The sequence below is a fragment of the Macaca nemestrina genome, chromosome Y (genome assembly GCF_043159975.1).
Source record: "Macaca nemestrina isolate mMacNem1 chromosome Y, mMacNem.hap1, whole genome shotgun sequence".
Classification (NCBI taxonomy): domain Eukaryota; kingdom Metazoa; phylum Chordata; class Mammalia; order Primates; family Cercopithecidae; genus Macaca; species Macaca nemestrina.
In genome coordinates, this window is record NC_092146.1 from 10,094,322 (window position 1) to 10,120,166 (window position 25,845).

At 36.3% G+C, this 25,845-nt stretch overlaps 1 protein-coding gene across 4 annotated transcripts in view; it reads right to left on the reverse strand.

Moving 5' to 3' along the window:
* LOC105490422 (deleted in azoospermia protein 1) overlaps positions 1-24,718 on the reverse strand; it is a 62,952-nt gene extending 38,234 nt beyond the window's left edge. For all 4 annotated transcript variants that reach the window (XM_071089406.1, XM_071089405.1, XM_071089408.1 and 1 more), the window contains exons 1-11: positions 24,337-24,718; positions 17,886-18,032; positions 17,519-17,610; positions 16,453-16,504; positions 15,950-16,013; positions 15,723-15,862; positions 8,162-8,308; positions 7,802-7,893; positions 7,196-7,247; positions 6,693-6,756; positions 6,466-6,605 (exon numbers count right to left, since the gene is read on the reverse strand). In XM_071089406.1, the coding sequence (XP_070945507.1) occupies positions 6,466-6,605; positions 6,693-6,756; positions 7,196-7,247; positions 7,802-7,893; positions 8,162-8,308; positions 15,723-15,862; positions 15,950-16,013; positions 16,453-16,504; positions 17,519-17,610; positions 17,886-18,032; positions 24,337-24,339 (993 nt within the window). In that variant the 5' untranslated portion in view covers positions 24,340-24,718. The remainder of the gene's footprint in view (positions 1-6,465; positions 6,606-6,692; positions 6,757-7,195; positions 7,248-7,801; positions 7,894-8,161; positions 8,309-15,722; positions 15,863-15,949; positions 16,014-16,452; positions 16,505-17,518; positions 17,611-17,885; positions 18,033-24,336) is intronic.
* Between the last annotated feature and the right edge of the window lie 1,127 nt (positions 24,719-25,845).

Genomic DNA, 25,845 nt, shown 5'->3' on the forward strand with positions numbered 1-25,845 from the left:
GCTTGATTAGCATGAACTGTTCAATTCCTACTGTGCGTGTATTAATACATACTTACATAATATACAATAAAAAATCTAAAATCAATAGACTAGCTTTGGTTAGTTTTAAACTATGATCAAAAATATAAATGAATGCTTAGGAAAAGCAAAAGTTTCATTTTAAAGACAGTATTATCGCAACCGTCAATAGCATCCTGAAAACAAACTGCATTAAAGAAATAATTCTCTTAATCGTATCTTCAAGTGAGTTGGCAAATTTTGAAATGAGAAATGTTGGATTAGTAAACGGCGTGAGCTTCAAGACTATCATATACAGAACTCTCATTGCTCTTCGAGCAAATATATTCCTTGTTATATGTGGACAACAAAGTGACAAAACGGCTAAAAGCTGGAAAAAAATTATCATTTAAACTCCTAGGATGTCAGCTCCTTTGCCAGTATTACCTAATTCAATTACTATGTGAACATGGAAGCGAACTGATATTTAGACAAACTGACCAGGAAAAAGTCTGTCATTAGTAGTCATCAAAGTTACACTCACAGCAACAGGAAGAGGAGCAAATAAAGAGAATGCTAAAGTTAAGAAAACATGATGTGAAAATCAGAATCAAAACTTTCTGTAAATCCAAAAGCAGATTCTCGGGGAGCAGGGGTGTGGAGGATGAAATTCAAGCAATAAACAATCCTGGCAAAACTAAGCAAGAAAAAGTAAGAAAGCAAAAGTATATACGAGACCTGCAAAATGAGTTGTGGCCACAGATAACAAAAGAATACTATGCATGAACTCTATATTCAAAGAGGAAAAAAGTATTTCTCAACACATTTTACAAAGCTAAAAGCACATAAGTAACAAAGCCTCATCCAGATGATCCATCTCTGTCCTCAACACAAATGCAAATTTCCAGCAGCACATAAAGAGTTTAAGTTTATATTGGGAATGCAAGAATACTCCATTCGCAGGATACGTTACTTTATCACTGAGTATCATCTGATAAAATACAGCATTCATTTTTAAATTTTTTAAAAACCCAAGTGAAACAGAAATAGAGGAATCTTATTTTCTAGCAATCTAATTCTACCGTATCATGAAACTTGCAAGTGAAATAGTTGAGTCAACTCAACTGAAATTAGGAATAAGATAAGGGTACCAGGGTACCTCCTTATTACTATTACATATTTGTTCCACTATGTATGACAAAAGTCAATACTAATACAAAGCTTTTATCAATAAAAACAAAATTAAAAAGGTGATTTAAAAAGCTAACAATCAATGGTCAACTTCACTGATGATTTTAAAAAGTGCACATCAACATAATGTAATATTTTCCAGCCATTAGGCTGACAATTTAATAAATCCTAATAACTTTCACTGGAATGGGTGTGGAAAAGACAGCACTCTAAACACCATCAGTGAGAAAATACTACTACATGATTTACCAAGAGTTCCATGGAAAAGGTATATTATAATTTGATAGGCAGGGATACTCACCAGTATAATAATGAGCAGAATTTGTTATAAAGTTGTCATAAAAGGGCAAAGTGCTTTCACCGAGCAATTCCACTCATAGCAATTAATCTCAAGTAATTCATAGGACAAGGGTGCCAACATATTTACACAAAGATATTCATAGCATTTGTTATTTTTTTTTGAGACTGAGTCTCCCTTTGTTGCCTAGGCTGGAGTGCAGTGGCAGGATCTCAGCTCATGGCAATCTGCTTCCCAGGATCAAGTGATTCTGCTGCCTCAGCCCCGAGTAGCTGGAATTACAAGTGTCGCCACCACGCACCACCCCACTTGGCTAAGTACTGTAGCTTTCAGTAGACACAGAAAACACAAATCATTCAACTATTGCTTCACGTTTGAAAAAACACATGAGACACACAGTATTTCTGAAGTACATACGCTGGCTCCTTTCATTTGTTATTACAATAAAAGAAACAGAACAGGAAAAAGAAGTACTTTAGGTTTCCAATCCCTAACGTTCTTGTTACTTCTACATGCAAAACCTCACCTCTTACCCAATTTTCTGGGGTTGGTATCGTGGAATCTCCAAGATATTTGTTATTTGAATTTATTACCATAGATATGATTATGGGTCATATATACAGTCGTACCTATAAAAACAGACCCAGAGAACTACTATCATGAAGCAGCCGGCTAAAATAAAAATGTAATTCAAATTCTGTGCTCTAAAAATCAGGTAGTAATTTTATTTCACTCCGTCTCTCTAAAAAATTGATAAAAGTCAGTCTGGATGTTTTAGCTATTTGACAGCAAAGATGAAAATATACCATGCTACAATATAGAAGGGGACACCAAGTCTCAAAAAAACTATTCTATAGTAAAGTTATTGCTAAGTGCATTCCTGTCAAAATATTAGTCAATTACTTCTAAGTAATACAGAGGTCTTCATTCTAGACTAATTCTAAGTGTTTTCTTAAATTTTAGGTACCTTTCACTAGTTTAAAATAGCAAACTATTCAAGCAATTTGTATAAACAAAGGCCTCAATAATACCTGAAAGTAAATCATTTTACTCCCTCTTAAACTACCTGATAATTATATACAGGTAAATGATATCTACTGATGACCTGAACTGCTGAATGTGGATAAGGAGGATATGCCTAAAAATAAAAGTTTTCCAGTAAGAACAAATGAATACAGTAAAATATTTTGTTAATTAGAAATACCATTCCCAAAATAAAAAAATATGAAAAACTTTAAAACATTGTTTTCTATATACAGCATTGCAGAATTCTAAATGAGTGACTGATTTTATGAAGAAAGAAATATTCTGTGAATTGCTACCCTTTGGGTGGGGAGGGGGAACAGACAAATGACAAAAGAGACTATTTCACCAGACAAGTTGTCCTTATTTATCCTGTGTACTTTTATGCCCACCCAGAAGTTATTTCTTATGCTGGTGATGAGCCTCTATTTAAGACAAATTTCAATGTAAGTCAAATTAACACATTTGCTATCTCTTGGTTAAAATATTTGTAAGGAGTTTTGTATTTGACAATACTATAGGGTAATATGAAGTTCTCTTACAAATATTATTATTTTTTCTGTACTTCACTTCGAAAAACTAAGGGGAGAATATACCTCAAAACTGGAAAAGAGACAGTATAATGTCTTCTATCTTTCAATAAATACTTACTGATTGAAAACGTATAGGCAGCAGCACACATGAACACATCCAGATTAAGTAATGGCTCACAGTAAATGTTAGAAACAAGGAAGGCTTTTTTTCTAGCCATCGTTCAGAGAAAAAAAAGAAGCAGAGATATACCCTACATGTTAAAAGTACACGGAAAATGTCAACAAATGGGAGACACTGAAGAACTATTTCATTACTATTTTGTGACTTCATTTTCCATTGAAGAAAGTGTCTTTTAAACTAAGACATAAATAAAACAAGCTAAAAAGAAAATAAACATTACTTATCACTAATAAGTGACAAGAGTATGTCAAATCCTACTTTACATATCAAAGTGACCAGGATCAGAGAAATTAGAGGCCAGGAACTCACAGGATTTATAAATACAGTAAAACACATCAGAAATCTACCCATTCCACAACCAGAATATATCCAGAAGTCAGCAATCTATATGAGGAAGCATCTGGAAATCACTGCAAGAACAGAACAGCTGGATGTACTGCTAACCTTAGAGAAGAATAAACTAGACAGACACATGAAGACAGCTGCTTTCAAATATTTTCAGAACTAGTTCCTATGGGGGGAAAGCAGCTCAGGTGTTTTAGAAGTAATACATTTTTCTTCCTGTCCTTATTTAAGAGTAATTAACAGAAAAACATTTCTGTTTCTCTTCAACAATTTTTTTTTTTTTTTTTTTTTTTTTTTTTTTTTTTACGGATGGTAAACCCAGAGACAGATTCCAGGAAGATACATGCTCATTTTAAGGTCATATTAATACCACCTTTCATGGCTTATATAGTCTATCAAGTAACTGAACTCTTATCACTATGTGGAACAGCCATTGCTTAAGCATGCAAAATCCTAAGAGAGAAAAAGGCACTGTTGCTCCCACAGGAGTTTATCATTGGGTGAAAACGAAAGTAACAGAACATACCACACTAATATAAAGAACGATTAAAAAATATTTATAGGCATATGTGACATAGAAAAAAATCCAGAAAAAACAGGGAGTGTATGTTTGGCACATTCACTTTACTGGAGGTATAGCGTAACTCCTTTGCTCCCCAACAGGCCACTGTGGAAGCATCTTGAAAAAACAAAAAGGAAACCAAAATTATTCAGGTATTAGTTTTCAATATCTACACATTTTCAAAAACACATGAGATAGACAATATTGAAGTACTTCTCATGATGGCTCTTTGGTTAATAAAAAAAAAATATGTAAGAAAAAAGTGTACTTTAGGTTTCTCATCACTGAAATTCTTGTTGTTATTTCTACATATAAAACTTCATCTCTTCCCTGAGTTTCTGCAGATGGCATTGTGGAACTCGCAAAGATATTAATTCTTTAATTTGTTACCAGAGATATGATTGTGGGCCATAGATACAGTCGTATCATTGGAAAGAGACCCAGAGAACTACTATCATGAAGCAGCAAGCTAAAATAAAAATACGATCGGAATTGTGTGCTCCAAGAATTGGGTAATGGTTTTAGTTCACTCCCTGTCTCTACAAAATTCATGAAAGTCAGTCTGGATGTTTCAGCTCTTTGACAGCAAAGATAAAAAAAAAAAAAAAAATACATGCTGAAAGAAAGAGGGGAACACCAAATCTCAGAAAACTGTTCTAGAGAAAAGTTAATGCTAAGTATATTGTTGTAAAAATATTTATTTCATCACTTCTAAATAATACAGTGGACTTCATTACACTAATTCTAAGTGTTTTCTTAAATTTTAGGTACATTTCACTAGCTTAAAATGACGAATCATTCAAGCAATTTGTATAAGCAAGTTGAAGGCCTCAATAGTATCTGACAGTAAATCATTTTCCTCCCTCTTCAATTGCCCGATAATTTTACACAGGCAACTGATATCCAGTGATGACCGCACCTGGTGAATTTGGGTAAGTAGGCTATGCCTGAAAATAAAGTTGACAGAAAGAATGGGTTAATATGGTAAAACTTTTTAAAATTAGAAATAAATATCATTCCCAACATAACAAAAATATGAAAAGCTTTATCATTTTTCTAGGTAGAGCAATGCAGAATTCTAAATCAAGGACTGACTTTACGCAGGAAAAAATATTCTCGGTCAAATGCTACCCTTTGGGTCGGGAAGGAGAACAGACAAATGACAAAAGAAGTGACTATTTCACCAGGCAAAGTTTACCTTATTTATACTGTGTACTTATGCCCACACAGAAGTTATTTCTTACACTGGTGATTAGGTTCCATTAGGATAGATTTCAACTTAAGCTGAATTAATACATTTGCTATTTCTTTGGCAAAACATTTCTAGATCTTGTGTATTTGACAATAGTATAGGATAATATTGCAGTTCTTCTACAGATATTATGGCTTTCTCTGTACTTTATTACCAAACACTAATGGCAGCAGATAATCCACAACTGGAAAAGACACAGTATAATGTCTTCTATTTTTCAATAAACACTTACTAATTGAAAACATACAGATAACAGCACACATGATTACACCCAGATTCAATAATGGCTCATAGTACATGTTAGAAACAAGTAGAGCTTTTTTTCTAGTCACTGTTCAGAGAAGGAAAAAGAAGAAGTGGTATACCCTACACGTTTCAAGTACATGGAAAATTTTCAACAAATGAGAGACTCCGAAAAACTATTTCACTACTATTTTGTTACCTTATTTTCCATCAATGAAAATATCTTTTAAACTAACGCATAAACAGAATGAAAGAAGAAGAAAATAAACGTTACTGATCACCAATGAGTGATAGAGTATGTCAAATCCTACTTTACATATCAAAGCAACCAGCATCAGAAAAATTACATGCCAGAAACTCATGAGATTTACAGAGAGAGTAAAATAGGTCAGAAATCTAACCATTTCAAAACCAGAATATATCCAGAGTCACCAATTTATATGAGAAGGCATCTGGAAATCACTGTAAGTACAGACTAGCTAGATTAATTGCTAAACTTAGAGAACAATAAACTATGTAGACATATAAGGAGAGCTGCTTCCAAATTCTACTTTAGGTTTAGTTATATGGGGTGAAAAAGGAAGACATAAAAAGAGATTTGTTCATGTGTCTACAGAGGTCATTTCTAAGAGAACGACTTACATAGCATATTGAAGGTTTTTAGCTCATATAACAAACACTAAGAATAAGAAATTTCTAACAACAGTAGTAAATTTCCCATCACCCAGAGTACTCAAACAGGGATTCTATTGCCACTTACTAGGGAAAGTGTAGATACAATTCCACAGAGGGTACAATGACTACGATAAACAAGAGAACAGGAACGTAAGCAGTTCTCACCTGAACATACTGAGTTACAGGATTCAGCGTTATTGGGGGCTGCAGGTAATTTTCAGCGTTTGGATTACTCCAGACATTCTGAAACTGTGGTGGAGGAGGAGGATTAAATACCAAAGGACGTCGCTGCACATGACGAGCACCTTATAAAAAGCAAGAATAAAAAGCCTAGTTTCAGTTATTTGAAAAGCTACACGTGTCAAAAAATAACAATTTCTTTTCCTACTCACATAATTTTTGTTTCCTGATTGCAGGGCCCAGCTTCAGCTTTTTACCATGGAAATGTATCTGTGACTGAAAATAAAACAGTAACAAAATGAGAATCAATTTTCAAGTCTTGACTTCCGAGACTTGGGTAAATACCTAAAGCCTTCCAAAGTTCCTATTATCAAAGAAGATCAGTGACAATTACACACCAAATTAAAGTTGGTCACCCTGAAGCTACCTTACTTACCCTTACTACTCTAATCAGTATCAACACGCATCAAGTGAAAGTCGATCAGAAACTTTTCATCACCCTATCTCCAACCCTTCCTGTCTGTAGTTCATGAACCTAGGTGACCAGTCAAAAATAAACAGGATCTAACAAGTTATGTGAGGTTACTCTAAGTTTCGGTTTTGAACAGAGAGTGTATCATATTGTTCTCCAATTTTACACAACACTGAGTATATCACTAAGACTGAATGTCCTATCAGTAAAATAAAAAAGAGATTTTCCTATTAGATTACTTACTTCTACTATCTTCTGGACATCCACGTCATTAAAAAAGGAAACAAATCCATAGCTATAAAGGCAAAGAAAAGGTGAAGTATAAATACACCATCATACAGTACATGATCCAGAACTTCTACTATTCCATATACATAAGGGATCATAACAAAAGATGAGTAATATACCACGATAAGTATTTGTTAAGATGTACATGACAGATCCTCTATAAATATTACTTTTTCTTAATTGGAACTATGTCAAAGTGTGCTAAGATTAGGGCAGTGTGAAAACTTCATTGATTAACAAAAAATTTATCATCTTTGAACATGAATTTCACTATCTAAGACAACGTGGTTAAAATTTAAGATACTGTGTAGCGTATGATGAAAACAATTATTTGAAAAAACTTATTATACACTTGTATGAAATAAAAATTGGAGACATTTAAAAACAAAAAATAGAAAAATGACAAAATAAAAGAGCTGGTAATAACATTTTATCCCCTACATGAAAGAAATTAACGAGGCAAAAAATTTCACTTACACAAGTTTCAGAATATCAGTTTTGAAGTATTCTCTGATACCTGTAGGTGACTAGACTTCAGATATTTTTGATAAAATTACTCACCCTTTGGACACACCAGTTCGATCCGTGATTATCTTCACTTTTTTCACTGAACCGTATCTACCAAAGTAGCTTCTAATCTCAGTTTCATCCATCTATGGAAAAGAATTGAACTTTAAGAGTAAAAATAGAGCATTCAAAAATTTCACTTTCACCATAACTTCAATACCATAAGGCAAAAATTTCTCCGCACATTTATCCCCAAATGAGTGGCTCTTTTTCAAAGATATTTTTAGTACCTATGGCTCAAACATAAAACCAATTCTAAACCATGAAATACAAAAAACATTAAATCAATAACAGGGCTCAAATCCCATTGTTCATAATGTATTTTAAGATAAAAATGAAGTATGAATACAATACCCTCTCATCAATTCCACCAACAAAAACAGTGTTTGGCATGATTTTGCCTTCTGGTAAAACATGGCCGTGGCTAGCTGCAGCTGATGCAGACTGGGTGCTGGTCTCTCTGGAGATGGTTGAGTTTGGAGTCTCAGGATTTGCAGCAGACTGTAATGTGGAAAGTAGACATCATAATTACATACACAGGCAAAACCCAAACATGATGTGAAATACAATTTTTGTATTTTAAGTATAAAATATTTCATATAAATTACTTTCACTGTAAATTAGTCACCAGTGCCGTTTAGTTCAGGCTCCGGATTTAAACTAATCAGAGTACATCAGCATGGAATTTTAACCAAAGCACATAGCACTTTCTTAAACCCAGTGCCGCTCATCACCGAGTTTTGTACAATGCTGTGGAAGAATACTCATTTGGTATTTGTGAAAATACTATGTGAATTAGTTAAAATAACTAGAAAGTTCAGATTTTTAAAACTTAGTTACTAAAATCATCCTGTTCTGTAAACATAAACTACTTTCTACTTTACTGACTAGACTAAGGATAAATCTGAAAACAAAAAAGCCACACCGAAAAGAAAGTAAGCCTCAAAGTTTTACAACAATTTGTCTTGCTTTGCCTTTTTCACCAAAATTAACATGAGTTTTTATAATGTTAACACTCCGTGTATTCGTATGCCTGCTTTACTTTGGAAATGGATCACAGAAACATTACTTGCTCAGATGTCACAGCTCCTTCTAAAAAAAGGGTTATAATCCTCCTCCCTAACGCTAGGGTGTTCAAAGCACCTTTGAAATCACATTTTTCTTCCTAAGTAACACCAAATTGTCCCATGATAATTCTAATTTTCACAATGGACTGACGGATATAAATGATACCATCTTTATTTTCAGATTAAAAAACCACATACATATAACTCATTAATTTTCTAGGTTCTGATCAGAGCTGTCTTTATACTTTCCACAGCAGACTCTAAGGTCAATGAAAAATTTTCTGAAGTAGTATTCATAAGTACTATACATGTTGGAGAAACAATATGGCATAGTGAAACAAAAATTAACTTAGCCAGGAGATCTAAGTTTATGTCCCTTACAGGTAAGTGGTTATAAGCCGCTGACTTGCCAGCTGTGTATCTCTGGGAAAACTGCTTTGAGAATGAAACGAGGTAACTTCTGTAAATTCATTTTGTACATATAAAGTGGTAAAAGTGGTATGTCAGTGTAGGTTAGTGTCCTGTTATTTGAATTTATTTTCAGTAGATTATTTTTCAAGTTTCTTTTTAGGCTTTACTATTTTAGCTGACTTATTTTGAAGAAATTTTAAGTAAGAACTAATGGAAACATCAGGAAATTGTGACACATCATTAATTTAAAATCATTGGTGAAGTGCCTGTTGACTATAAAAAGTACAAAAGGCTGTAAAGAGTAAGTTATTACACATATACCTGTTTGAAAGAAAACAAAAGAAACCGTGTATCCTTTTAAAAAGCACAGTGATGTTACAGAAGTTAATAAGAAAGTAAGAGTTCCTGCTTTGTTAATTAGATGCTAGAAGTTACTGATTCTACGCAGCTTTACTAGTGATGAAATCTAAGTTGTCAAATCAACGAAAGCCGAGTTTACTGCTTTTCTCTATTCTTTTGTGCTTGTACTTGCTATTTAGGGTTTGTAACTAATTCCTTATTCTTTCCTTTAATAGGGCCATTTCATGACAATGATGTGGAAGAAAAATTTAAAAAACGATTTCTAAAAATCTTCCTTTTCTAAAAACGTCTTACCTTATTGTTTTTCTAAACGGTATTAAGCTGCATTATCTTGGACTGCTGGGAACCTGATTAGATTTCCCTTCCCTACAATTTACCAATCTCTTCTCAGTTCATTCAGAAATCCCAAACAGAATAAAAAAAAAAAAGAAATTCTGAAGTTCTTGTAGTTTCTTTTTCTCCTTTTCAATTCCCCCTTGATTTGTGGATGAACTTTGGATATGTTTGCCTTTGATAAACAAGCTATAGTACAGTATTGTCTCTGCACCATAGTGTCTGGATGTATTTTAATTGAGAAGTGTAATATCTGGCACAAAACTGTGTCAGATTATGAGAGGATATGGAAATGTACTGATTCTCAACTGGGGAAGATTTTTGAGTCCCAGGGGCAATTAGCGATGTTTAGAGATTGGCTGTCACAACTGAGATGTACTCCTGGAATCTGCTGGGCTGAAGGGCCATCACGTCCTAGTACTCAGCCAGCAGGCTGCACTCAAAGCTAGCAAAGTAAGCAATGTACTTTAATTTTTGCAATGTACTTCATTTTTACCATGGCTTGATTAGCATGAACTGTTCAATTCCCACTGTGCGTGTATTAATACATACTTACATAATATACAATAAAAAATCTACAATCAATAGACTAGCTTTGGTTAGTTTTAAACTACTGCACATCCTATAACATAAGGACAGCCTCCTACAATAAGGAATTATTTGGTCCAAAATTTGAAAAGGGTGTGGTTAAGAGACCTTGTGACCGGTCCACAGGAATTGAAGAGGAAAATTGTTGTTTGGGAAGGACCTGATTTCCACTGTTCAGTAAAGTAAATCTTTTCATGACCTAAGTTTCATTTTCATTTCTTGAAAATGAACGGTTGGGAAAAGATCTGGGGTCTCTTCTGATTCTCATACTCTACACAATTGTAAAATGGATACTGGAAACAACAGTGGTTTGGTAAAGAGGAAAAAGGGCATTTGATATTGTAAGAAATTTGACTTTAGCTTGGATCTTGCAAACTGGCTGCCTGCTTAACTGGAATCCTACACACAAAATTCACCGAATCACTTTAAAAGCACCATAACATTTTAAATCAAGGAAGTTACCATCATGTCCTAGTACTCAGCCAGCAGGCTGCACTCAAAGCTAGCAAAGTAAGCAATGTACTTTAATTTTTGCAATGTACTTCATTTTTACCATGGCTTGATTAGCATGAACTGTTCAATTCCTACTGTGCGTGTATTAATACATACTTACATAATATACAATAAAAAATCTAAAATCAATAGACTAGCTTTGGTTAGTTTTAAACTATGATCAAAAATATAAATGAATGCTTAGGAAAAGCAAAAGTTTCATTTTAAAGACAGTATTATCGCAACCGTCAATAGCATCCTGAAAACAAACTGCATTAAAGAAATAATTCTCTTAATCGTATCTTCAAGTGAGTTGGCAAATTTTGAAATGAGAAATGTTGGATTAGTAAACGGCGTGAGCTTCAAGACTATCATATACAGAACTCTCATTGCTCTTCGAGCAAATATATTCCTTGTTATATGTGGACAACAAAGTGACAAAACGGCTAAAAGCTGGAAAAAAATTATCATTTAAACTCCTAGGATGTCAGCTCCTTTGCCAGTATTACCTAATTCAATTACTATGTGAACATGGAAGCGAACTGATATTTAGACAAACTGACCAGGAAAAAGTCTGTCATTAGTAGTCATCAAAGTTACACTCACAGCAACAGGAAGAGGAGCAAATAAAGAGAATGCTAAAGTTAAGAAAACATGATGTGAAAATCAGAATCAAAACTTTCTGTAAATCCAAAAGCAGATTCTCGGGGAGCAGGGGTGTGGAGGATGAAATTCAAGCAATAAACAATCCTGGCAAAACTAAGCAAGAAAAAGTAAGAAAGCAAAAGTATATACGAGACCTGCAAAATGGGTTGTGGCCACAGATAACAAAAGAATACTATGCATGAACTCTATATTCAAAGAGGAAAAAAGTATTTCTCAACACATTTTACAAAGCTAAAAGCACATAAGTAACAAAGCCTCATCCAGATGATCCATCTCTGTCCTCAACACAAATGCAAATTTCCAGCAGCACATAAAGAGTTTAAGTTTATATTGGGAATGCAAGAATACTCCATTCGCAGGATACGTTACTTTATCACTGAGTATCATCTGATAAAATACAGCATTCATTTTTAAATTTTTTAAAAACCCAAGTGAAACAGAAATAGAGGAATCTTATTTTCTAGCAATCTAATTCTACCGTATCATGAAACTTGCAAGTGAAATAGTTGAGTCAACTCAACTGAAATTAGGAATAAGATAAAGGTACCAGGGTACCTCCTTATTACTACTATATATTTGTTCCACCATGTAGGACAAAAGTGAATACTAATACAAAGCTTTTATCAATCAATAAGAAAAATAAAATTTAAAAGGTAATTAAAAAAGCTAACAATCAATGGTCAACTTCACTGATGATTTTAAAAAGTGCACATCGGCCGGGCGCGGTGGCTCAAGCCTGTAATCCCAGCACTTTGGGAGGCCGAGATGGGCGGATCACGAGGTCAGGAGATCGAGACCATCCTGGCTAACACAATGAAACCCCGTCTCCACTAAAAATACAAAAAAAACTAGCCGGGCGTGGTGGCGGCGCCTGTAGTCCCAGCTACTCGGGAGGCTGAGGCAGGAGAATGGCGGGAACCCGGGAGGCGGAGCTTGCAGTGAGCCGAGATCGTGCCACTGCACTCCAGCCTGGGCGACAGAGCGAGACTCCGCCTCAAAAAAAAAAAAAAAAAAAGTGCACATCAACATAATGTAGTATTTTACAGCTATTAGGCTGAGAATTTAATAAATCCTAATAACTTTCACTGGAATGAGTGTGGAAAAGACAGCACTCTAAACACCATCAGTGAGAAAATACTACTACATGATTTACCAGTTCCATGGAAAAGGTGCATTATAATTCGACAGGCGGGGATACTCACCAGTAAAATAACGAGCAGAATTCGTTATAAAATTGTTATAAAAGGGGCAAAGTGTTTTCACCTAGCAATTCCACTCATAGCAATTAATCTCAAGTAATTCATAGGACAAGGGTGCCAACATATTTACACAAAGATATTCACAGCATTTGCTTTTTTTTTTTTGAGACTGAGTCTCCCTTTGTTGCCTAGGCTGGAGTGCAGTGGCAGGATCTCAGCTCATGGCAATCTGCTTCCGAGGATCAAGTGACTCTGCTGCCTCAGCCCCCCGAGTAGTTGGGATTACAAGTGTGCACCACCCCACGTGGCTAAGTATTATAGTTTTTAGTAGACACAGAAAACAAAAATCATTCAAATACTCCTTCACGTTTTAAAAAACACATGAGATACACAATATTTCTGAAGTACATATTCTGGTTCCTTTCATTTGTTATTATAACAAAAGAAACAGAACAGGAAAAAAAACTACTTTAGGTGTCCAATTCCTGACGTTCTTGTTACTTCGATATGAAAAACCACACCTCTTCTCCAGTTTTCTGGGGTTGGCATTGGGAAAATCTCAAAGATATTTGTTATTTGAATTTATTACCATAGATACGATTATGGGTCATATATACAGTCATACTTATGAAAACAGACACAGAGAACTACTATCATGAAGCAGCAAGCTAAAATAAAAATATATTTGGAACTGTGTGCTCCAAGAATTGGGTTAACGGTTTTATTTCACTCTGTCTCTACAAAATTCCTGAAAGTCAGTCTGGATGTTTCAGCTCTTTGACAGCAAAGATAAAAAAAAAAAATACATGCTGAAACAAAGAAGGGAACACCAAATCTCAGAAAACTGTTCTAGAGAAAAGTTAATGCTAGGTATATTGTTGTAAAAATGTAATTTCATCACTTCTAAACAATACAGAGGTCTTCATTACACTAATTCTAAGTGTTTTCTGAAATTTTAGGTACATTTCACTAGCTTAAAATGACGAATCATTCAAGCAATTTGTATAAGCAAGTTGAAGGCCTCAATAGTATCTGACAGTAAATCATTTTCCTCCCTTTTCAACTGCCCGATAATTATACACAGGCAACTGATATCCAGTGATGACCGCGCCTGGTGAAATTAGATAAGTAGGATATGCCTGAAAATAAAGTTGACAGAAAGAATGGGTTAATGTGGTAAAACATTTTTTTAAATTAGAAAGAAACCTCATTCCCAACAGAACAAAAATATGAAAAACTTTAAACTATTATTTTTCTATATACAGCAATGCAGAATTCTAAATGGACTGACGTCAGTATGAAGAAAGAAATATTCTCGGTCAAATGCTACCCTTTGAGTCATGAGGTAGAACAGACAAATGACAAAAGAAGTGATTATTTCACCAGGCAAAGTTTACCTTATTTATACCGTGTGCATATGCCCACCCAGAAGTTATTTCTTACACTGTCAATAAGGCTCCCTTAGGATAGATTTCAACTTAAGCTAAATTAATACATTTGCTATTTCTTTGGCAAAATACTTGTAGATGTTGTGTATTTGATAATAGTATAGGGTAACACTGCAGTTCTTCTACAGATATTATGGCTTTCTCTGTACTTCATTACCAAAAACTAATGGCAGTAGATAATCCACAACTGGAAAAGAGACAGTAAAATGTCTTCTATTTTTCAATAAACATTTACTAATTGAAAACATACAGGTAGCAGCAATAGTGAATACACCCAGATTCAGTGATGGCTCACAGTACATGTTAGAAACAAGTAGAGCTTTTTTTCTAGCCATTGTTCAGAGAAGGAAAAAGAAGTGGTATGCCCTACACATTTCAAGTACATGGAAAATTTTCAACAAATGAGAGACTCCGAAAAACTATTTCACTACTATTTTGTTACCATATTTTCCATCAATGAAAATGTAATCCCAGCACTTTGGGAGGCCGAGATGGGCTGATCACGAGGTCAAGAGATCGAGACCATGCTGGCTAACATTGTGAAACCCCGTCTCTACTAAAAAATACAAAAAAAAAAAAAAAATTAGCCGGGCGAGGTGGCGGGTGCCTGTAGTCCCAGTTACTCGGAGGCTGAGGCAGGAGAATGGCGTGAACCCAGGAGGCGGAGCTTGCAGCTCCAGCCTGGGCGACAGAGTGAGACTCCATCTCAAAAAAAAAAAAAAAAAGAAAAGAAAATGTCTTTTAAACTAACGCATAAATAGAATGAAGAAGAAAATAAACGTTACTGATCACCAATGAGTGATAGAGTATGTCAAATCCTACTTTACATATCAAAGCAACCAGCATCAGAAAAATTACATGCCAGAAACTCATGAGATTTACAGAGAGAGTAAAATAGGTCAGAAATCTAACCATTTCAAAACCAGAATATATCCAGAGTCACCAATTTATATGAGAAGGCATCTGGAAATCACTGTAAGTACAGACTAGCTAGATTAATTGCTAAACTTAGAGAACAATAAACTATGTAGACATATAAGGAGAGCTGCTTCCAAATTCTACTTTAGGTTTAGTTGTATGGGGTGAAAAAGGAAGACATAAAAAGAGATTTGTTCATGTGTCTACAGAGGTCATTTCTAAGAGAACGACTTACATAGCATATTGAAGGTTTTTAGCTCATATAACAAACACTAAGAATAAGAAATTTCTAACAACAGTAGTAAATTTCCCATCACCCAGAGTACTCAAACAGGGATTCTATTGCCACTTACTAGGGAAAGTGTAGATACAATTCCACAGAGGGTACAATGACTACGATAAACAAGAGAACAGGAACGTAAGCAGTTCTCACCTGAACATACTGAGTTACAGGATTCAGCGTTATTGGGGGCTGCAGGTAATTTTCAGCGTTTGGATTACTCCAGACATTCTGAAACTGTGGTGGAGGAGGAGGATTAAATACCAAAGGACGTCGCTGCACATGACGAGCACCTTATAAAAAGCAAGAATAAAAAGCCTAGTTTCAGTTATTTGAAAAGCTACACGTGTCAAAAAATAACAATTTCTTTTCCTACTCACATAATTTTTGTTTCCTGATTGCAGGGCCCAGCTTCAGCTTTTTACCATGGAAATGTATCTGTGACTGAAAATAAAACAGTAACAAAATGAGAATCAATTTTCAAGTCTTGACTTCCGAGACTTGGGTAAATACCTAAAGCCTTCCAAAGTTCCTATTATCAAAGAAGATCAGTGACAATTACACACCAAATTAAAGTTGGTCACCCTGAAGCTACCTTACTTACCCTTACTACTCTAATCAGTATCAACACGCATCAAGTGAAAGTCGATCAGAAACTTTTCATCACCCTATCTCCAACCCTTCCTGTCTGTAGTTCATGAACCTAGGTGACCAGTCAAAAATAAACAGGATCTAACAAGTTATGTGAGGTTACTCTAAGTTTCGGTTTTGAACAGAGAGTGTATCATATTGTTCTCCAATTTTACACAACACTGAGTATATCACTAAGACTGAATGTCCTATCAGTAAAATAAAAAAGAGATTTTCCTATTAGATTACTTACTTCTACTATCTTCTGGACATCCACGTCATTAAAAAAGGAAACAAATCCATAGCTATAAAGGCAGAAGACAGATGAAGTATAAAATCACCATCATACAGCACATAGTCCAGAACTTCTACTATTCTATATACAGAAGGGATCATGACAAAAGATGAGTAATATACCATGATAGTGTTTGTTAAGATGTACATGACAAATCCTCCACAAATGTTACTTTTCCTTAAGCGGAACTATGTCAAAGTGTGCTAAGATTAGGGCAGTGTGAAAACTTGATTAACAAAAAATTCATTATCTGTGAACCTGAATTTCACTTACTATCTAAGACAAGGTTGCTAAAATTTGAGATACTGTGCAGCGTATGAAGAAAACAATTATTTGGAAAACTGATTAACTCATTTATATGAAATAAAAATTGGAGACATTTAAAAACAAACATTAGAAAAATGATGAAATAAAAAGAGCTGGCAATAACATTTCATCCCCTATATGAATGAAATCAACAATGCAAAAAATTTCATTTCCACAAGTGTCAGAATATCAGTTAAAAGACATTTAAAAGCAAACATTAGAAAAATGATGAAATAGGCTGGGCACAGTGGCTCACACGTGTAATTCCAGCACTCTGGGAACTGCAGGCGGGCGGATCATGATGTCAGGAGATTGAGACCATTGTGGCTAACACGGTGATAACCCATGCCTACTAAAAATACAAAAATTTAGCAAAAGCATGGTGGCTGGTGTTTCTAGTCCCAGCTACTTGGGAGGCTAAGGCAGAAGAATGGGGTGAACCCATGAGGAGGAGCTTGAAGTAAGCCGAAATGGCGTCACTGCAGTCCAGCCTGGGCAACAGAGGGGGATTCTGTCTCAAAAAAAAAAAAAAAAAAAAAAAAAAATGGAAAAGAAAAATGATGAAAGAAAAGAGTTGGCAATATCCTTTTATCCCCTACATGAAAGAAATCAACAATGCAAAAAATTTCATTTATACGAATGTAGAATATCAGTTTTCAAGTCGTCTCTGATACCTATAGGTGACTAAAGTTCAGATATTTGTGATAAAATTACTCACCCTTTGGACACACCAGTTCTATCCATGATTATCTTCACTTCTTTCACTGAACCATATTTACCAAAGCAGCTTCGAACCTCAGTTTCATCCATCTATGGAAAAGAAATGAACTCCAAGAGTAAAAATGCAGCATTCAAAAATTTCATATTTACCACAACTTTACTACCATAAGGTGAAATTTCTCCCCCCACTCATCCCCAAATGACCAGTAGCTCTTCATCAAAGATATTTTTAGTACCTATGGGTCAAACATAAAACCAACTGTAAACCTCTGTGAAATACAAAAAAAATATTAAGTTTGTAACAGGGTCCAAATCCCTTTGTTTTTAATGTATTTTAAGGTAAAAATGAGGTATCAATACAATACCCTATCATTAATTCCACCAACAAAAACAGTGTTTGGCATGATTTTGCCTTCTGGTAAAACACAGCCTTGGCTAGCTGCAGCTGATGCAGACTCGGTGCTGGCCTCCCTGGAGATGGTTGAGTTTGGAGTCTCAGGATTTGCAGCAGACTGTAATTTGGAAAGCAGACATCATAATTACATATACAGGCAAAACCCATACATCAGGTGTAACATAATTTTTGCATTTTAAGTATAAAATATTTTATATAAATTACTTTCATTGTCAATTAGTCAACAGTGAGGCTAAGTTCAGGTTCAGGATTTAAACTAATCAGAGTACATCGGCATGGAATTTTAACCAAAGCATATAGTACTTTCTTAAACCCAGTGCCGCTCATCACCAAGCCTTGTACAAAGATGTGGAAGAATACTCATTTGGTATTTGTGAAAATACCATGTGAATTAGTTAAAAAAAAAAACAAACTAGGAAGTTCAGATTTTTAAAAATAAAATTTATTAAAATCATCCTGTTTTGTACTCATAAACAACCTTTAACTTTACAGAGTAGACTAAGGATAAATTTTTAAAAAAGAAAAAAAAAAAAAGCTGCACCAAAAAGAAAATAAACCTCAAAGTTTTAAAGCAATGTCTTGCTTTGCCTTTTTCACCAAAATTAACATGAGTTTTTTACAACGTTAACACTCCCTGTATTTGTATGCCTGTTTTACTTTGGAAATGGATCATGGATATCCTACTTGCTCACACGTCACAGCTCCTTCTAAAAAAAGGGTTATAATCCTTTTCCCTAACGCTAGTGTGTTCAAAGCATCTTTGAAATCACGTTTTTCTTCCTAATACCAAATCAGTCCAACTGATAATTCTAATTTTCACAATGGGCTGATAAATATAAATGATACCATCCTTATATTCAGATAAAAAAACCACATATATACAACTTATTAATTTTCTAGGTTCTGATCAGAACTGTCTTTATACTTTCCACAGTAGATTCTAGGGTTAACATAAAATTTTCTGAAGTAGTATTCACAAGTAATATATATATTGGAGAAACACAGCATAGTGAAACAAAAATTAATTTAGTCAGGAGATCTAAGTTTATGTCCCTTACAGGTAAGTGGTTATAACCCACTGACTTGCCAGCTGTGTATCTCTGGGGAAACTGCTTTGAGGATGAAATTAGATAACATCTGTGTTGTCATTCATTTTGTACATACGAAGTGGTAAAAGTGATATGCCAATGTAAGTTAGTGTTGTGTTATTTGAGTTTATTTTCAGTAGACTTTTTCAAGTTTCTTTTTAGGCTTTACTATTTTAGCTGACTTATTTTAAAGAAATTTTAATTAAGAAGTAATTGAAACATCAGGAAACTATGACACATCATTAATTTAAAAATCATTGGTGAAATGCCTGTTGATTATAAAAGGTAAGTACAAGAGGCTGAAAAAGAGAAAGCTATTACACCTGTTTGAAAGAAAACAAAAGACAAAAGAAATTGTGTATCTTTTTGAAAAACACAGTGATGTTACAGAAGTTAATAAGAAAATAGAGTTCCTGTTTTATTAATTAGATGCTAGAAGTTACTGATTCTACACAGCTTTTCTAGAGATGAAATTTAAATTGTCAAATCAATGAAAGCCGAGTTTACTGCTTTTCTCTATTCTTTTGTGCTTGTACTTGTTATTTTGGGGTTGTAACTAATTCCTAATTCTTTCCTTTAATAGGAAAGAATGACAATGATGTGTAAGAAACATTTTAAAAAACTATTTCTGAAGTTCTTCCTTTCTAAAAATGTCTTACCTTATTTTTTTCTAAATGACATTAAGCTGCATTATGTTGAACTGTTGGGAACCTGAGTGGATTTCCCTTCCCTACAGACAATTTACCAATCTCTTTTCAGTTCATTCAGAAATCCCAAACAGAATAATATTGGAAAATAAGCTGAAATTCTGAGGTTCTTGTAGTTTCTTTTTCTCCTTTTCAATTCCCCCTTGATTGGGGGATGAACTTTGGAAATGTTTGTCTTTGATAAACAAGCTATATTACAGTATTGTATTTGCACCATAGTGTTTGGTTGTATGTTAATTTAGAAGTGTAACATCTGGCAGAAAACTGTGTCAGATTATGAGAGGTTACAGAAATGCACTGATTCCGTATTTTAGGGATTTAGGGTTGTTTAGATGACTGTCACAACTGAGATGTATTCCTGGAACCTGATGGGCTGAAGACCAGGGATACTACTGCACATCCTACAATGTCAAGACAGGCTCCTACAATAAGGAATCACTTGGTCCAAAATTTGAAAAGCGTGTGGTTAAGAAACCTTGTAACCGTGCCACAAGAATTGAAGAGGAAAATTATTGTTTTGGAAGAACCTGATTTCCATTGCTCAGTAAAGTAAATCTTTTCATGACCTCACTTTCAGTTTCCTTGCTTGAATATGAATGATAGGAAAAGATCTCTGGGTCTCTTCCGATTCTCACACTCTATACAATTGTAAAATGGATACTGGAAACAACAGTAGTTGGGTAAAGAAGAAAAAGGGCATTTGATATTGTCAGAAGTTTGACTTTAGCTTGAATCTTGCCAATTGGCTGCCTGCTTAACTGGAATCCTACATACAAACTTCACCGAATCACTTTAATAGCGCCATAACGTTTTAAATTAAGGAAGTCATCATCATGTCCTAGTACTCAGCCAGCAGGTGGCGCTCAAAGCCAACAAAGCAGGCAATGTACTTCACTTTTTGCAATGTACTTCATTCTTACCATGGTTTGATTAGCTGGAATTGTTCAATTTCTACTGTGTGTGTATTTATACATACTTATGTAATGTACATATAAAAATCCACAATCAATAGACAACCTTGGGTTAGTTTCAAACTATGACCAAAAATATAAATGAGTGCTCAGGATAAGCAAAAGTTTAATTTTAAAGAAAGTACCATCATAACCATCAATAGCATTCTGCAAACAAACTGCATTAAAGAAGTAACTTTCTCAATCACACCTTCAAGTGAGTTGGTGAATTTTGAAATGAGAAATGAAGACCTTCATATACAAAACTCTCATTGCTACTTATAGCAAATATATTCTTTGTTATATGCAGACAACCAAGTGACAAATACAGCTAAAAGCTCGAAAAAATATTATTTAAACTCCTGGTATGTCAGCTCCTTTTCTAGTACTGTCTAATTCCATTACTATGTGAACATGTAAGCAAACTGATATTCAGAAAAACCGACCAGGAAAAAGCCAGTCATCTGCAGTCATCAAAGTTACATTCACAGTAGCAGGAAGAGGAACAAAAAAAGATAATGCTAAAATTAAGAAAACATGATGTGAAAATCAGAATCAAAACTTTAAGTAAATCCAAGAGCAGATTATCGGGGAGTGGTGGTTGTGGAGGATGAAATTCAAGCAATACATCATCCTGGCAAAACTAAGCAAGAAAAAGCGAAGAAAGAAAAAGTATTTATAAGACCTGAAAAATGGGTTGTGGCCAGAGGTCATAAAAAAATGTCATGCACAAACTCTACAGGAATAAATTTGGAAATCCAGTACATGGTAAACTTGTAGAGAAATTTTTATTTTTACTAAACAATCTTGAAAAAGAACACCGAACGATATCTGACTCAGTTTCCCTGGGATTTGTTTCAACTTGAAAAGAAACAGGTGACTTGAGTGTATGTGTTGTGTTACACAGAAGTGCACACACATACCAGAAACCTGAAATAAAGTTAGAATACGCAAAGGATTAAGATATTTAAACACTTTTCTTCAATTTTCAAAGAGGAAAAAAGTACTTTTCAATACATTTTACAAAGTTAAAAAGCATATAAGCAACAAAGCCTCAAGATCCCCTCAACACAAATGCAAAATTCCAGCAGTAAAGAATCTAGTTTATACTGGCAATGAAAGGATACTCCATTCGCAGGATATGCTACTTTAATTCACCACTGAAGAAGTGTTTAATAAAATACAGCATTCATTTTTAAATTTTTAAAAAATCTAAGTAAAATAGAAATAGAGGAACCTTATTTTCTATCCATCTAATGCTACCCTATCATTAAGCTTAAAGTGAAATACTAGAGTCATCTCCATTGAAAATAGGAATAAGGTAATGGCACTAGGGCACCTCATCATTACTACTATATATATTTTTCCTCTATTAATGTTCACAAATGTGAACACTAATACAGAGTTTTTACAAGCGAATAAGAAAAATAAAATTAAAAAGGAAATTTAAAAAGTTAATGATCAATGATCAACTTCACTGATGATTTTAAAAAGTGCACATCAACATAGTGTAACATTGTCCAGCTATTAATTTGACAATTTAAAAAATCCTACTACCTTTCATTAGAAAGGGTATGAAACAGAGATCACTCTACACACCATCAGTGGGAAAATACTGATACATGCTTTACCAAGAGTACCTTGGAAAAGGAGTATCATAATTTGATAGGTGAGGATACTCACCACCACACTAATGAGGAGAATTAGTTATAAAATTGCTATAAAAAGGCAAAGCGCTTTTACCCAGCAATACCACTTACGGCAATTTATCTCAAGGAATAGTACAAGCATGCTAAGATATTTACACAAGGATATTCACAGCACTTTTTCTTTTGAGACTGAGTCTCCCTTTGCTGCCTAGGCTGGAGTCCAGTGGCACCATCTCAGCTCACTGCAATCTGCTTCCCAGGTTCATGTGTTTCTCCTGCCTCAGCCTCCCAAGTAACTGGGATTACAAGTGCACACCACCATGCCTGGCTAATTTTTTGTATTTTTAGTAAAGATGAGGTTTCACCATGTTAACCATGCTGTTCTCAAACTCCTGACCTCAAGTAATCCGCCTGCCTCAGTCTCCCAAAGTGTTGGGATTTCAAGCATGAGCCACTGAGCCCAGCCGTGATAGTTTTAATACTGAAAAAGTATTCATAATAAAGGAATTTAGTAAAATAATAGTATAATTTTTAACATGATATACTGAAAACTAAAGTTATGTTCAGAATAATGCCCACATTAATTGAAAGCTGCAAGCTGTAAAATATTAAGTAGTACAATGTAACTTTTGTGAAAGTTGGCCTATCTATACGCAATTGCAACTGCATAAAAATAAGCTGGAAGGGCATTCATGTATCAAAATTTAACTGTGGTTATGTGTGTTGGTATTAAGATGGATCGCTTTTTACTGTGATTGTTTTCAAATGAGTAAATATACTACTTTTTTAATCAGAAAAAAACCTAATGAAACTATTAGCATTACTTCCCTTTACCTCTAAAAATGAAAAGTATTATTGCAAATAATTATTACTTACAACTCAAAGTGATTTTTATATTAGCATGGATAACTACATGTTATACACTTTACACATAATAGTTGCTCAATTATATATATTTTAATGTTTGTACATGGTCATATAAACTGTGTATAAATCTCCTTTTACTTCTAAAAATTTAAAGACTGAGAATTATCAATGCAGAAACACACATCATGTAACACGCATGTTTGTGACTCAGTGTTTGGTTGAGTATTCAGAGCCACATGTGTTGTTGCTCTCAATCAACGCTGGGCATTTACCAAACTCACAGAAACGCACACCCAACATTATCTACCAAAGAGACAGTTTGTCAAAGATTCCTGGTTTATCTAGAGGGGAAAAACGGTGCCTGGCGTTCAAAAATTCTAAAATTCTCCATGGCAACTACTGAAGCCGACCTCATGCCACAAAAATGGCGTCAGGCGAGCTTTTGGGCCTGTCGCCGCAGCATGAGGGAGCTGCCATCAGCTAGTTCCCAGCAGCTGGCAGGCGCGAAAAGGCCAGAGGCACTTCCTGCCCAGCCCCCTCAGCTAGCAGGCCATGCCTTCAGGGCTCCCCCACACACCACATTCAGGCCCCCACAAACCCCACCCGGTACATGGACCAGAAGGGAACCACTTCCGGAAGAAGTTCCGGCCCTCCCAGTCCTAGGAGACAAGTCCCTCAGCCGGCCTGCCGCCATCTTGCGGAGCCACCTAGAGAGCGTCAGAAGTGAAGTTGGCGGGGTGGGGATGCTTGGGCAAGGGGAAGGGGGAAACAAAAAAGGGTGCCTCGGACTAGGGGGTGTGTAGCGGGGAGTGGTGGAACCCGCACCCCAAACCGCTACCAGGAGAGAACCCAGGGCAGGAAATGGGTGCCGCAGCAAGGCTGTGGCCCTTGCAAGTGGCCTATGAGGCAGTGCTTCTCCGGGGCCCACCATCACGCCACGCTCGGTGTCCCGCCACTTCCGTGCCGGCCTCTCTGTAGGCCGCACCACTGCGAGGCTGCCTCTTCCCACCCTGCCGGCCACGACTCATAGTGCGTCTAGGCGGGTGTCCCCAAAATGGGAAATCTGTGAGGCGGGGCCTGGTTTCGCCCACCGGTGAAGACCCCACAGGCGTTGGCCCTCAGGCCTCTCCCTCAACTCACCATGATGGCGGCAGGCAGCAGTTCCTGACAGGCTCAAGGAGGAACAGACGCTTGCTTCACCCACCACTTCTGGGTCTGCTGGTGAAGTCCGCGGGAACTGGCTGCGGGGCTTCGAGCAGTCAAAGGAGCCAAAGGCGAAGGTGTAAGTTAAATCAAGGGCAGGCGACAAAGCTAAAGAGCCTCTAAAAGCCGACCCGCCAGGCTGAGGAGCGCAGGCGGACTGAGGCGTGGGCCGCGGGATTCTGGGAGGTGCCTCCAGTGCCGGGTATCGGGGCGCGTGGTATCGGCCTCAGCCAATGGGTGGCAGCGCCCCCGCCCCCTGCTGGCGTTAGGTGGGGGCCTGCGGGGGACGACGGCGTCCCACACGCTGTGGTTGTGTACGATACGCAGGGTACGCCGTGCCTGGGTGCAGGGCCAGTGCCTGGGGTCCCAGGGAGGCACCGCCCTCACATGGACCGAGAGACACACACATCACCTCCAAAACTTCCTTGAAATAAGTATGCATACTGAAATATGTGGTATAGTTTTGATAATCTAATGGGACTAGGCAGTAGTTTCAAAATGACTTCTGGAATGCACAGGGTTAGCACAATCACTGTTAGCTTCACACCCACCCCAAAATCTTTTTAAATGCCTACGGAAATAAATAGAAGCAAGTCTGGAAAATGGAAGGAGACAGACGGGCCAGAAGCTTGGACTACTTTCTGTCAAGTTTGAGATAGAAGGGGTTGGATGGAAGAATATGCCAGTTTTGACATTCAGGATGTTTATTCTTTTTTTTTTTTTTTTTTTTTTGAGACGGAGTCTCGCTCTGTCGCCCAGGCTGGAGTGCAGTGGCCGGATCTCAGCTCACTGCAAGCTCCGCCTCCCGGGTTCCCGCCATTCTCCTGCCTCAGCCTCCCGAGTAGCTGGGACTACAGGCGCCACCACCTCGCCCTGCTAGTTTTTTGTATTTTTTAGTAGAGACGGGGTGTCACTGGGTTAGCCAGGATGGTCTCTATCTCCTGACCTCCTGATCCGCCCGTCTCGGCCTCCCAAAGTGCTGGGATTACAGGCTTGAGCCACCGTGCCCGGCCAGGATGTTTATTCTTTCAAGAAACAGTTACTGAGTGCCTGTGATTACAAGGTACTGCAGATGCAGGCGTGAACAGAATAAAAGAATCTCTCTTTGCTCAGGTTTTTTACATTTTAAAATCTAGGCCTTACAGGAAGATGCTAGGCCTTCCTAGAGAATTCTGAAACATTCTCAAGGTTGGCGCGAGGGCCTAGAGCAGCATCAAGCTGTGGGGCAGTTGGTGGAGCCAATCACATAACTTTGGGGACCACTGCAGCACCTTGTTATACACACAGGGCTAAGTGGCTGTCACCTTTATCCTCAGACTTCACTTCTGTACTGACTGAAAGCATTAAAATGTTACTTTTTGAACTGGCAAAATGGTGGAGTTCTATAACGTGAGAAGTGTCTCATACTATCACCTACTAATGCGGGATAAAAAAAAGTTTTTATTC